The following is a 14130-nucleotide window of genomic DNA, read 5'->3' as shown; positions in this document are numbered from 1 at the left end:
TTTTAAACAGAATGCCCATCTTCTTTTCTGCAAAATGTTTTTTCAGCCAGTATGACTACACGGAGTTATTCCAACCCAGACGGAATACCCAGTCACACTTGCCCTTGTTAAACTTAATGATGTTTAGTTCAGCTCATTTATCTTGCCTGTCAAGGAACCCCTGAATAGCAGCTGTGCCCTCCATAACTAACCTACCTGGTAATCTACACTGTTCTTGATGGAAGCACCTACTCTGAAAAATCAGGCTCCTTACCTTTGTAGAAGCAGTAGATTTTACAAAATGTATTGCTTGATTCCCTTTGCTCTGAACATGCTACATGCTCACATTAGCAGCTTTCTGAATGTCTTATGAATACAGAAGTGTTGCCTCTATTTTCTTCTATGGGTTTGAGCTCCTTCTGGCATCATCCAGGATGCATCAGCCCCCCCATCCAACTGGTCCCCCATCCAACTGGTTTTGTCAGTGCCAGAGGGTAACATCGAGAAGTACCTAGGCCACACAAGAGAACTTAGGTGCGTTTGAACTAAAAAAAACACATAACGCATAGGGACAGTGCAGAAGTGTTGAAATGAGACAACAGGAAATGTTACAATTCAGTTCAACAAATGCTGATAAGGTTCAGGTCAGGAATGTTTAACTATTTTATATTAATAAGAAATCCTGGGACAAAGCATCATTGTGGCAATCCTTTCCAAAACTTTGTTCCATTACAGATCAACATTTTCATCTGACACTGGATGAAAACAACTTTTCTTGAAAGAACAGTTTCTTATCACATTAGAATTCTTTGTTTGTTTTTTAAAACCAGCACTAGACTAGTAAGAAAACTGTAATTTACTGTCAAGAAACATTTACCATGATTTATTGTGAGAGCTAAAAGGGGACCAAAGTTTTGTCACAGAATAATTCAAACAAATAAATCTTACAGCACATTTCAAAGGCTGACTTCAAAGCAATTTTATACAGTAAATAGTTACATATAATATGCATGACAAAAATATGGCAGTTTCAGTATTTAATATCCAATCTAAACATAAGTTCTCAAAAGGAAGCATTTTTACAATATTTCAGTAGTCACTTAGCTCAGTAGTTGGTTGCAATAATCCTTACTGTTTTCAGGAACTGGATGGAGCTATAACCACAAAAACTCCCATTAAAGTTAACGCATGACAAAGTTCCACTGCAACCCTCTGAAAAGCAAAGAGTTACATTAAAAGAAATTCAGACACTGAAGTACACTGAAATGTATTGTGTCCTACAGTAGAGCTTGATACTCTACGGGTCAGAAACACGATGGTAACTTCAAAAGGCACTTTTAAACTACAGTAACTCTGGTCCACAAGCATTTTTGAATCTTGGTATTGTATAGTAAAAAAAAAAACAACCTATATTTATTCAATATAAATTGCTTTAATCTCTGTTCTAGCCCCAGAGCAGTCAAATTATATTGCACTTTTAAAATATTCTGTGTAGGCTGTGATAAAAATCGAGTATTTACATGTTGTGTTTGTTGAAGAACAATGCATTACTTGTAAAATATTTTAAGAACCAAGTTTTAACACTTATTCTTGTATTATTAATATAACCAGAGGCTACATCAAATAGATTTTTTTTATTAGCTCCTATTCTAGAAACATTTTTGGTCCTTCAAAAAAATTGTTATGCTGCAATTCATGTTCACAACTGATATCAGTGTTTGCCTGAAACTGGAATAGTTAGAATATTTAAATAAATAAATACATAATTTCCAAAGAAGTAACAGCTTTGGAGTTTTGTAAACAAACTGCTGTGGGAAGTCTGTAACAAGATTCAATTTGGCATGTTATGACTTTAATTGGCAATACTTTACCAGTTATACAACCTCTGCCAGGCTAGAAAACAGTTTGGTAGGCATATCTTATAAATCAGTCTGGAAAAAAAGCCCCGAAAATACTTATTGTTCCTTAGGTTACATGAATAAATAAAAACGATCAAAGAGTAATGTGATCCACTGAAACCAAAATTGGCATTTATGTGATTTGTAATGGGGGAGGGGGGAAAGAAAATCAACTCTATTCTTTTTTAAATACAATTTAAAGGAAATGAACAAGCCATAAATGAATATATGACAACCAAGATGTACAGGACACAAAGGCTGGCAGAATAAAATAAGCATTATAAATTTATACAAATACTGATCTAGACAGAACTGGTATCTTAGCTGCATCTCATCTGAAGACAATCATGATTCATTTTTCAATCCAAATTTGAAGAACCTTTCCAAACCTGTGTGGTAAAACAAATCCAGTAAAAAGCACCAGCTCTGATGAAATTCTGCTGACATCTAGGTTGCCCTACATTCCTGTTAAAACATGAGTGGTAACATAAAAGAAACATAACAACAGATGTATAGTTACACCATTTACATATAAATATATGTATATGCAAGTTCTAGAAATTCCATTGGTGTCAGGAGGTCTTGTAGGCTGTATTGGATATATTTTATATAGTACAGTTGTAGTTTACATGTTCAATTTCATGACATATCCAAAGTGCTCTACATATGCTGTACACCACTGTGCTTCTCTGTAGTTTTTTATTCTATATAGAATAGCTTTCTTTTGGTTTTCATCACTAAAAACTGATGGTTTGACAGAGCAAGGAAAAGCTACCTGCAGACCTTTGTGGAAAACACAGGATTTGCTCTTTAAGATTGTTATTGATGGATTAAATGATTAAATGTTTCTGTTCAAAACCAAGAACCATGTTGGTACACTTGCTGTTAGTAGAGACTAAGAGCTGTCACAATACCCAATCTACATGCCTAGTCTGTGTAGTTAATGGAGCCTTCAAAGGGCAATTGAAAATCCTTCAGTTCAAAAGCCCACCCTTTCTCATTGCCCATACAGAGAGATGTTTCTAAATTTGGTAACGACAATTCCTCTCCTTCCCTTCCCTCCAAAGTAGAGAATTAGAGGAATATCCAATGCTACACCAAATTAAACCTCTGTCGCATCACTAATAAACTGCACACCTTGCAAGCAAAAGTCAATGTTGTTTGAGAGGAAAAAACAAAAATTAGTATCAAGAATTAATATAGCTCATTAAATAACTACACAAAGTGATTTGTCCATAAGTTAAACAGTTAAGCTGCAACTGTACTATACTTTAGCATATATATTAAACTTAATTAATGAGTTAACAGCTGCATTTGCCTTTTTCTTGCTCCTCATTCAGTTGTTCTGTAGAGCTGTGCCCATTGGATCGCACTACGCCTTCTGGGATCCAGGATTTATCCACACACCGTTCCATGCGCTTCATAATGAGGTCAAGCAGAGTTTCAATGGCTTTGCTTACATTATTCCCATTAGCTGCACTGGTTTCAAAATATGGTATTCTGCATAAGACAAAACCCACAAACTTAGCTCACATAGTTTATATTCATAGGAGAAAAAACAATGCATGACTGCTGCCACATACTTAGAAATCCCGCAAACGCTTTTTTACTGCTACTCCATAGCATAATGACACTAAGTGGTCAATGGTCTGAAATGCAAAAGAAATTAACAAAATGGTTGCAGGTAGGGCAGAAGGATAAGCTTTAATAGATTCCACAACTTACAGAATCATAGAATGGTTAGGGTTGGAAAGGACCTTGAAGATCATTGAGCTCCAACCCCCTGCCATGGGCAGGGACACCTCCCACTAGACCAGGTTGCTCAAAGCCCCATCCAACCTGGCCTTGAACACCTCCAGGGATGCGGCATCCACAGCTTCTCTGGGCAACCTGTTCCAGTGCCTCACCAACCTCAGAGTAAAGAATTTCTTCCTAATACCTAATCAAAATCTACCCTGTTTCAGTTTAAACCCACTACCTCTCGTCCTATGACTACACTCCCCTTGTGTCAGTATGGGTCAGTATGAGTTCCCAAAAGTTCCCAAAGTTATGCTCCTCAGGTCCATTTTTTTTCAGCTCTGTTCCCCACAAGAGATGCAATTACTTTATATGGCCTTGTGTGCGTAAGTGTTCTCCTTACTGATTTCTATCTACATCAGCTAGGGAGTCGTTGCAAGAGAGGGAATGCTAGTATGGACGTTCCCCTGCTGGCAAGGCAGTAAAGACTCCTAATGTGGTACTCTTATCATTGCAAAAGGTGACTGTTTCTTCTGTTGACATCTGAATTATAAACTCTCTTACATATAAAAAAAAAATCTCAGTACTCAGATCACCTATGTTGTTGTGAACAAAAGTTTCTGGGTACCTTGTTATTGAAAATACATTGCTAGTTTTCATTATCGGTCAGGATGTTTCAACAGCATGTCTGTAGGCTCTGACCTTCTGTGCTCAGTGCTCCCCACAGGGTGGTGCTGGAGTGGCTACATTAGCGTTACTCCCCAGGTGACTGATATAATCACTTCATAATTTTAAGTATTTCTTACTTAACTTGCAAGATTCAGTGACCGGTCAAAAATATTATCTTACTGTCTCAGTGTATAGGTCTCCTGCCATCATTTTCAAAATACACCACTTACCAGTACAAAGCCTTTTCACAGAAAGAGTGTGTTCGCTGTCTCATGCTTTTGTTACCAGAAGAATGTTTGCTGCAGCAGGATTTATCTTGCTCCCCTCAGGAGTAAGTGACTGCTAGCATCTATCCTGTCTCATCTCTACAGGGCAGAGAGCTTTGTAACTGCCTACAGGTTGGACGTGATCTACAACTTTGACTTTTAGCACCCTATTCTTAATTTAAGTTGGCATTTTCAGCCACAAAGATAAACATTTCATAAATTATTTCCATAAATCACATGCAAAGAGATCTCTTTCAAATCTTTAAGAAATGGCCACATGCCATCTGCTGCTGTTTAAAAGTTTTTGCTCCTTCACAAGGAGCTGGTTAAAGTACCATAAGCACTGAGGACCTAGTGTTCACTTTGCGCATGTTTTGTGGACTTTACTTTAGACCAGCTGTAATCTACTTCTCCAGACTGAACACAGATTACTGGTTGGAGCACATCATCTAGTTTAATTTTCAGTTGAGAAAGAATCCAGTTCACATGTTAGAAAGCTGCTCCACCATGAGAATCAAACCACAATAAATGGATCAGAAGCTTTGCTTCAAAAATGCACTTCTGATCCACACTGAAATGCAAATGTAATCCAGAGATGAGACCCACAGAAGAGTTAAGAGGGTATTAAGAGTACTATGAGATTAATTAGTATCTGATAGGAACAAAGATTCCACACAGTTCCTTTGGGGACACATGACCTGTGACTGTAGTGAAGGGGAATGGCAAGGCTACCCTGTCTTCCTGCTGGTCTGACTCGGTTTTCAGACTCCCTGGGAGCCTGTGAGATCGCAGATGCCTGCAAGAAAACGCGGCTGACCCCTTTGAGGCTAAGTCACTAAGAATTCACCTAAGGTGAAGTCCTAACAAAATTGCTTGTACAGTTGAGGGAAGATTGAATGGGGAGGGGGCAGAGAACTGGGGAACCGTGGTCTGGACCAGAACTGCTCTTTTGTGGGAACCCAGCACTCTGTGGGCAGACTGTCCCAATACTGGCGAATAGGTCCCAAGACTCTCAACGAAACTGAGGCTGCATGTTTCCATGGCCGTGCCAGAGACAACAGCTACCCTACAACAAACTTCAGTAAAACAATTCAGCTTGTAAATTAGGATATCATTGCTTGGTATTATTTTTGTTTTCCCTAAAATCTGATGTGACACTCATCGCCTCACCAAATGCTCTTTTGGATTTCACTTTGTAAGAGACCTGGGTTTTCTGTGCCCCACAGAAAGCCTCAGCACAGGCAAGAGCAAAGAATTAGACCCCCATCCTTCACCTGCCTCTCCAGCTAAATTCTATCTCCTTTCTAGAATGTTTGGGAAAATTTACTTTGTTTACTGCCAAGGAAAAAAGATTAACCAGTCTCCAGTGCAAGATTATTGCAATACTAAGTATGAATTTTTAGGCAGTGCAGAAAACATTAATCTCTGACAGATAAAAAGATATCATACCATACTTAAAATACTTCTTCTCACAATAACCTTTCAGTATACAGAAAAGGCATTACAGAAGACATTTCATTCTGTTTTAAACACAGCAATAACTGGAAGGAAGTTACTTACCCATATTTTTCTGCAAGTTCCTTAGCCTCTTCTTCTTTCACCATTCTTTGGTCTTCCAGATCACTCTTGTTTCCACATAATACAATGTCAGGGTTTTCACAATATGCATGCATTTGTAGCTGACCTGACAGCAACAAGAATAGGGGTCACAACTTACTGTCACACATAAAGCCCACTAAGAACACTAACATGTTTCAAGGGACACAAAGTCCTTCAGGAAAGCAACTCTTTGAAAGACAGAAAACAAGTATGTTCTCTATTATCTCACAGGACTTCTGCTATGGCACTGAGGAGCCAGAGAACAGGAGGACATCCACTACCATGTACCCAGTGAAAGAGGCGGGGAACGAGCCAGGGGAGCAGAAGCCTGACAAAGTTAGCACAGAAGCTGTGTATTTGCAGTGTAAGGAGTTGTGCTCACAAAGCATCTTTAGTGAGCTGCCAGGAAAGGATGTACTTTCCTCTCCTGATGTATGATGCAGTCTGGGGACTCCTTCACCTAGATACACCAGCCTAGTAAAATTTGCCTTCCATTAAGTTTTGATGACAAAGCTTCAGGTGAGTCAAAATAGAGTTTTGCATATGCTTTCCACACACTTAAATTACTGAGTATCACCAGAGCCAGGGCTATTATGTTCTCTCAGCTTGCTTTTATATATGTTAAGATTCAAGTTCAGTAAGCAAAGCTGAATTTCAGGTAAGTACCAGAAGCCACCACTAGCAGCCATTACAATTATGAATGCAACATTTACTTTCTTTTACTGAGAAAGCTATAAAAACCAGTATTTTCAGTTCCATTTCTCAGTGAGACTCCATATTTATAAACATAGACCCCTCCCTGCCCATGGAAAGAAAGAAAAAAAGAAAAAAACAAAGAAATGCCATACTTATCCAGTTCCTGACATTCAGAAAGCTTTGCTCATTTGTCAGATCAAAGAGTAGAAGAAACCCCATGGCATCTCTGAAGAAAGCTGTTGTCAAGCTACGAAACCTAGACCAGCAAAGTGAAATTAGTTGGCTCATCTGACAAGTTACTTTGAAAATATAATTGCATACAGTCATGAAACTGAGGTAACTCAAGACTGAATTAACTAGAATGAAATATTCATCATAACTGTTTTGCTGTTGTAGAGACTGCATAACATTACTATGGTCTAATCAGGGCCTAAGGAAGTCAAGGAGACATTTCACTTAAGCATGAGATCTTTAGACAGTCTTCTACTCTAAAGCATGACTTGATCAAGCTTCAGAAATGAAAATAAGAATGAAATTCAAACTTTGAACCCTATACACATCAGTTCTTGATTTTAAGACTATCAACCACTGGATTGCTAGTCTTTTGATACACAAATAGAAAAGAATCCTTTGAGGTGATTTCACCTGCCTGGCTTTCCCAAGACCTCAACATATTTACAGAAATTTAAGGAAAACTGCAAAAATAAAAGCTTTAAAAGCATCTATATGCATTGGCCATGAAAAAAATAAACGAAAAGTTTCCCAAAAGACAGAGCAACAATTACAGTTTTAATGTTCTACAGCTGTAAATTACAGTTGTAATTTAATGGATATTCACAGGAAACTTTCCATCACTGTTAAAATTAAAATAAGCGTACTTTCCCATCTTGAGTTATACAATTAAAATGTAACAAAAATAAAGAGAATTCACATGCTCAGTTCCACTGGCACCTAGCTTGATGACAACTGTCTTACTTGCTAGGTGGGGGACAGAACATACCTTTCCTGCCCTGCAGTATCCCAGAGCTGAAGATGTATCCTCTGTCCTCTGCCCCCAACGCCATCTGGCCCATTGGGTCTATACACCTGTAAAAGGTAAATTTGCAAGACTGAGTGTTAGCAGTCCAGCCTCTATAGAACACAAAATAACTGAGCAATTTAAAGTCATCAAATGCAGCAAAACTAGCATTGCTGATGCAAAGATCCCAACTACAAATCAATCCCTCTGCTTTGTAAGACAAAAGTAACATGGGTTGCATTTTAGTTTTGCATCCAATTGAATATTTCAAATTAAGGGTAAGAGTTAAACTAGAAAAAACATATCCCATAGACTATGGACTCCAAACAGATACTTAGAGCGGCCATTAAATTGCATTAGACAAGCTTAATTTTAGGATTTCAATTTTCTATTTTTTGCTAATATCTTGTATCGTGTTCAAATTAAAATATAATTATAGGAAAGCAACAATTGGATCATGCAATCTGGCACTATATTTGTACCACCAACAGAACCTCATTAGCAAACAGAATATACTCATAAAGATAATGCCATCCCTTCTAAGCTGCCAAAAGATTGCTGAAAAAGGGTTGAGGGTAGATCTTATCGTATCATAGCTTAAAAAGATTAAATTGGATGATAATAATGAAAGCTTAAGAGTTTACTCAGCATGAAAATATAAATAAGGGCATCTGTTAGCTTTGGAAGGATCAGATCAAAATAGATTACTTCTTGTTTAGAACACTTCATGTTAGGTTGTCTTCTTTACCTTCAACTGTCGTACCTAAGATTACCAGAGTTAGAAACAGATCTTTAGAGACACATAAACTTGCCAAATTTGTGGATTATATGATTCAGGTTATGAAGCCTAAATCTTATCCTGAGTTATCAAATACGCTGATCAAGTAAATCCACCATGTTTACTATCCCACAAAAGGAACAGAACCTTATTCAAGCGAACAGTTTCACATTTCACTAAGATATTTACTCCTCACACTACTGCACTGCACGTCATCCATCAAAAGCCAGTCTGCACAATGCCCATTACACCATATAGACTTCTGGACGCTTGGGAAATCATCAGACTCCACTGAACGGAGTTTAATACTTCTACATAAGAATGAAAAGAACTTGTGCTAACTCAATTTCTCAGTGCAGAGAGGACCAGCATCCAATTGGTTATCGTAATGCAGTGCTCAGCTTCATATCAAAAGTACGCTTGCCTAGCTTAACACCAATTCCGGGGTTAAAAAAACCAAACCAACCAACCTTATTTTTCACAGTTCTTGTCCAGAAGTGGTAACTGCTTAGGAAGCCAGATCAGCTCCATGTATCATGCTATCCCATTTCATTCACATGTTTTAAAACAGTTTTAAAGTCAACGTTACAGTCTTTGTTCGCTAGCCATTCCAGTCCACAAACAGCAAAAACATTTTTACTACAGCCCAATCCTTCCTCATGAAGAGAGTTCAACAATAAAAGTGCTACTCCAGGTACTATATGCACAATTCATGGAGTAGATACACTCATCAACACTCGCTGAGCAGTAAGAAGTGGCTGCTTAGAATCAGCTCTTCTTACTTTAACTTTGGGGGAAATGGGGAGGGACAACACACAACAAAGACAAAAATAACCAGGTAAAATGAGACCATTTGCTTGTCACAAAATTAAGTACACACTAACTATTGCTCGCATGCCTGCATATAAGGATCAGCAGGTCAGATTTTTAAAAAATAGATTCTAGCCATCACCAAGACAGATACCATTTTAAAGTAGCACACTGTTTGTGAAAACTCACCACTCTCTTTTCCCGAAAATCAATGCCCACCGTTGTGATAAATTTGGAATTGAATTTGCCATCTGTATATTGGTAAAGAAGGCTGGTCTTTCCTACTCCAGAATCACCGAGTGCTAGAAATTTTATGAGGTAATCATAGTCCCCATCAGACATAGTGAGAGTTCAGGAGACACCTTAAAAAGCAAAGCAAAAAGGATTAGTTAGTCAACAACTCTGCCAAGGCTTCTTTTGACAAACGTTTAAAATACAAATCACTATTTGAACTACAAAGCATCCTGCAGTGGAACCAGTTCTGTACTCTTTTACACTGGTTTCACCTTAAACTCTTAATTATGCCAATTATCAATATCAAATTCAGCTGTGTCTGAAAAAGTGCATAGTTCATTTTATTGCATTCTTCCCGCTAGAAAGAGAAGGCAATGCAATTTTAACTTCTTCAGAAAAGACTGAAAATCAAGGTCAAAGTATTCAAGACATCTGGAACGTGAACTGCAGAACTGCTTTCAATCTGCATGGAAGCTGGCAAAAACTACTTAAATGTACCAGCAATGCAATTTTGACCTCACATTCATTGTGACATTATTAACATATGCATATTTTTTTTTCCTGACTGCCCACTATATTTAAATAAAAATTACAGTCATTTTCTATTAATAGCTATTTCTCAGTCTTCAAAAAGATTTTTCATACGAGGAGGAAATATAACCAAGCAACATTTTGCTGCTGCTGTTGGTTTTGTTGTTTTTTTTGTTTTGTTTTGTTTAGAGAACCAATTTTCAAAGTTTTTCAAGTTTCCGTCATGATACTAGTTAACCATTTAAACTAAATCTTGATCCTGAATTAAACACCACACTTTTTCTCATGGCCTGTACGCATTTAAGAAATTTCTCTATCCCTTTTGTGCCTTTGAAAAAATAACCATATTAGATATAGACGATCAAAGTGCAGTAACAGCTATAATGTATAACAGAAATCACTGGCAAATTTCATGTATACTAGAAAAGACTGATGTAAGCACACTAGCACTTTTCTATCGAGTAGCTACGAAGCCTCTCTTCCCCCAAAACAAACAGTAGAGAGCTGCCTTATGTTGTGTTCAAAGACGTGAACATGAAAAGATAAGCCTAAAATAACAATTCTAAAAGCAACGTAAAACTGGCATTAAATTGTCTCTTATGAAGGAGGGAAATAGATACCAAAATATAAAAAATAAAACGGATGATGAAATAAAATACAAAAAAAGCAGAATCTGCTGGGTCAACTGTAAATAAGTATTTTTGGAACTATTAGTAGCTTGAACTAGATAAAATTATTCATTTCAAGTCAAACACTGCAGTAATTTGCATCAATGGCAAAACACCAATTCATTTCTTGAATATCAGCTCACAGCTTGTGGTTTGGAACAAACTCTATCTTAAGTATGTGGACGTCAATCACTACCATTAAGCTAAAACCATAACTATCTTTAAAGTTTCAACTTTATGTTAGTACTGCACTTGGTTACAAGACAGAACTATGATTAGTTGACTTAGCCAGGACTGGACTTACCACGATCAAACGCAGACAACGATCAGATTTACACCCAGATAGTCTCCAACTGAAGAGTCAGTGGAAAGCATCTGATGCTTTTTTGCCGTTTCCGGCTTTGAAGCCTCCCTTTCCCCAGCCAAGGCACATTTTACATTATGCCCTCAATGACAGTAAAACTTTGCAGAAAAGGGGCTTTAGATGACTCACACACACTCACTACCACACCACAGCCAGCTAATTCACTTTCCACTGTTGTGTTTTAATATAAAGTTTTGTAATAAAGTAAAAGATTGAAACAGAAAACCCCACAGTAATAATTATCAGTGAGTTTTTCACATAAATACACCACAACTGCAGGCTTGCATCCACCACACAGGTCTGAAGGAGCAGCATATTCAAGTGAGCAGGTTGAACAGGCAGTAACACACTCACATAAGAACATTTTTAGAGGAAATTAAAAGCCCTGATCCATTAGACACGCTCATATATACCAGCAAAAGGAGTTTTTTGTTTTGTTTTTTAAATCATTCCCCTTGTTGGGGAAGGGAAAAAAAAAAAGTAAAATCAGATTGCCTACCTTGTAGCTCTACAAAGTCTTTTCATTGAAATGCACTAGAAGAAAGGGAAAAATATTTTAAAAAGCAAACAAAGCGGTTTTTACTAAAGACTGGATTTGATTTAGACTTCCATCTCATATATGGTGTTTCTTTTACCCTTAGATATTCTCCAAGGGCAAAGGGCTGTATAAGCTCCCCCCCTACTCAAGTACATTTTCTTTCAGCTTCACTGCCCCTAAATTAATTGTTGCTTAAAAAGGCTGACATGCAAATCTTAGGGCCAGTAGATTATACAAAGACAAGCTAGCTTCATGTCTTTTACTATGCTATCGTACCTGTATTTGCCTTGTCTCGTTGGTATTTTGTTAGCTAGCTATAGGTATATAGAACATACTTTTAATAACAGATACAAATTATGTGCCACCTAATCACTTACTATGTTGTAAGAAAGCTAGTTTATAATGCGCCCTGTGCAAGACCTTACGGAGGAAGAAAGGGCACTACAGCTCTTACCTGGAGCTGTAAGAAACTGTTACGGTTCAGCTGCACCCTTCCCCTGGACAGAGCTGAGTGAAAGCCCTGGTTAAAACATAAAGGTCAAGGCTAGACCTTGGGGAAGTAAAACCTAAAGGTATTCTTTGTGTCATATCTGATTTGTGGAGTATCTATTTGGACAAACACACCACATCATTCAGACCACTTGAACCTCAATTCTCCATATGGCTGGTAGAAGCCCTTCACAGGAAGGGCATAAAAATGCTATCTAAAGGGTTTCCTTGAGAAGGAAATTTTCTCCTTAGGCTTTTGAAATGCACACACCTTTCACTGCACCCCATAGTGTCAATCTATTATTCAAATATCTCCAGGGAGTGGTTCTTCTGAAACCCTGCACAGTTAACCTATCCTTGGAGACATGCAAAGAGCTACTTTCATAGCAGTTTCATGCCTTGTCCTCCTCCCTGTACAAATATTTAAAAAGGGATCTCCACCCTCTGCTTCCGAGATCTGCAGTCCTAGTGCCCAGACACCTCCAGCCTCCAGCTCCACACAACATAAATAAGAATATATTCACAGCAAAGTATATTCATGGCAAAAACTGCTGTGGAGTTTGAAAACTCATGGCCCTGTTTCTAAAAACCCATCCCATTTTTTCGTTCCAATTTTGTGTGTGGTTTTTTTTTTTGTTTGTTTGTTTGTTTTTAAATTAGGCTTTATAGCTTCACATCTTCCAGTCTTTCCTCCCACATTCTATACCTTGTGTATCAGGAGAGTGGGAGGTAGAAAAGGAAGAACCAGAGAAAACTGATGATACAATTAGAATTCATTAGGTCACCAAAATAAAAAAAATCTGAATTCATTTTAGAATGATCATTCTCAAATCTTGCTTCTAAGAGTAAGAACTCCTTGGCTGAAAAAAATTCACTGATGCACACAGTTTTAGGCTCCACATCAAGCCCTCCGTGGTTTTGCCTTTTGTAAACCCCTCCTTAAATCCCATTCAGCTCTGGCTTCGCACTTCACCTAGCATGCAGATGGTCAGGGGCTATAAGCACGTGCTGGGAAAATTCCACTGGCCTTTTCCATTGCTGACAGGATCCCCACAGCCATCACTTAAGCTGTTCATGTACAGCTGCTGCTCTGGAGCCTCCACATACATGCATGTCCAGATTGTGGCTTGCCAAGAAGGGATACTCTTCAAAGCAAGTGCTGCTCTTGTTCAGCAGATTTCCTAGTCCAAGGTACTTGCATGTGAACAAGTATCAATGTTAACAGGCTTGTATTTTTGCCTCCAGGACACAAATATCACAACCCTATTGTGTGATAAAACATTCAAGACTATGGTAGTGTTGCTCCTGTATAAATTAAGGAAATTGGCTTGGCATGCAGGATTTCCCCTGTGCAGTATGGGGACAGGGAATATGCTTTCTGAACTGGCCTTGTACAAAACATGCAACTCCTGTGCTGCTACAGAGCTGATGGAGGGGAGGAGGAAAAAGGAAGAAGGCACAAAGAGATAAATAAATAACCACCACCACCACCCCACCCCCCCCAAAAAAAGCATTGAGCTGCAAATAAAAATGTGTACACACACACACAGTGTAAAATTCAGGAAATCTGAACATGCTCTTAATCAGACAGTTCTCAAGCACATCAATTTAAAGTAAAACATACCACTTACCCCAACCTCTGCTAAAGGAATAGTTAGGGCACACTGGAGATAGTACTTCCAGTAGGAGTATTTTTCTAGCACCACCTCTTTAGCACGCAGCCAAGAAGCTTACGTGTCACCTGTTTGCATTCATGTTGATGGGAGCTCAGAGATAAAGAGGTGTGCCTCATGTCTCCATGTCTACGGAGGGTGCTGCCTGACAGCATGGCTGGGAAGCAATTACACAGTTCACAT

The 14130-nt window shown here is 38.2% G+C and overlaps 1 protein-coding gene across 1 annotated transcript; it reads right to left on the bottom strand.

Moving 5' to 3' along the window:
- Positions 1-629: 629 nt before the first annotated feature.
- RAB27A (RAB27A, member RAS oncogene family) lies at positions 630-14130 on the bottom strand. Its single transcript, XM_082488671.1, has 7 exons — positions 13906-14130; positions 11747-11781; positions 9640-9812; positions 7845-7930; positions 6997-7100; positions 6110-6233; positions 630-3377 (listed from the first exon to the last, which is right to left on the bottom strand). The coding sequence occupies exons 3-7, from the start codon at positions 9790-9792 to the stop codon at positions 3179-3181; spliced, it is 666 nt and encodes a 221-aa protein (XP_082344797.1). The 5' UTR covers positions 9793-9812; positions 11747-11781; positions 13906-14130; the 3' UTR covers positions 630-3178.

Source organism: Vanellus vanellus, assembly GCF_965231255.1.
Source record: "Vanellus vanellus genome assembly, chromosome: 11".
Lineage (NCBI taxonomy): Eukaryota > Metazoa > Chordata > Aves > Charadriiformes > Charadriidae > Vanellus > Vanellus vanellus.
This window is presented reverse-complemented; position numbering and strand designations above follow the sequence as displayed.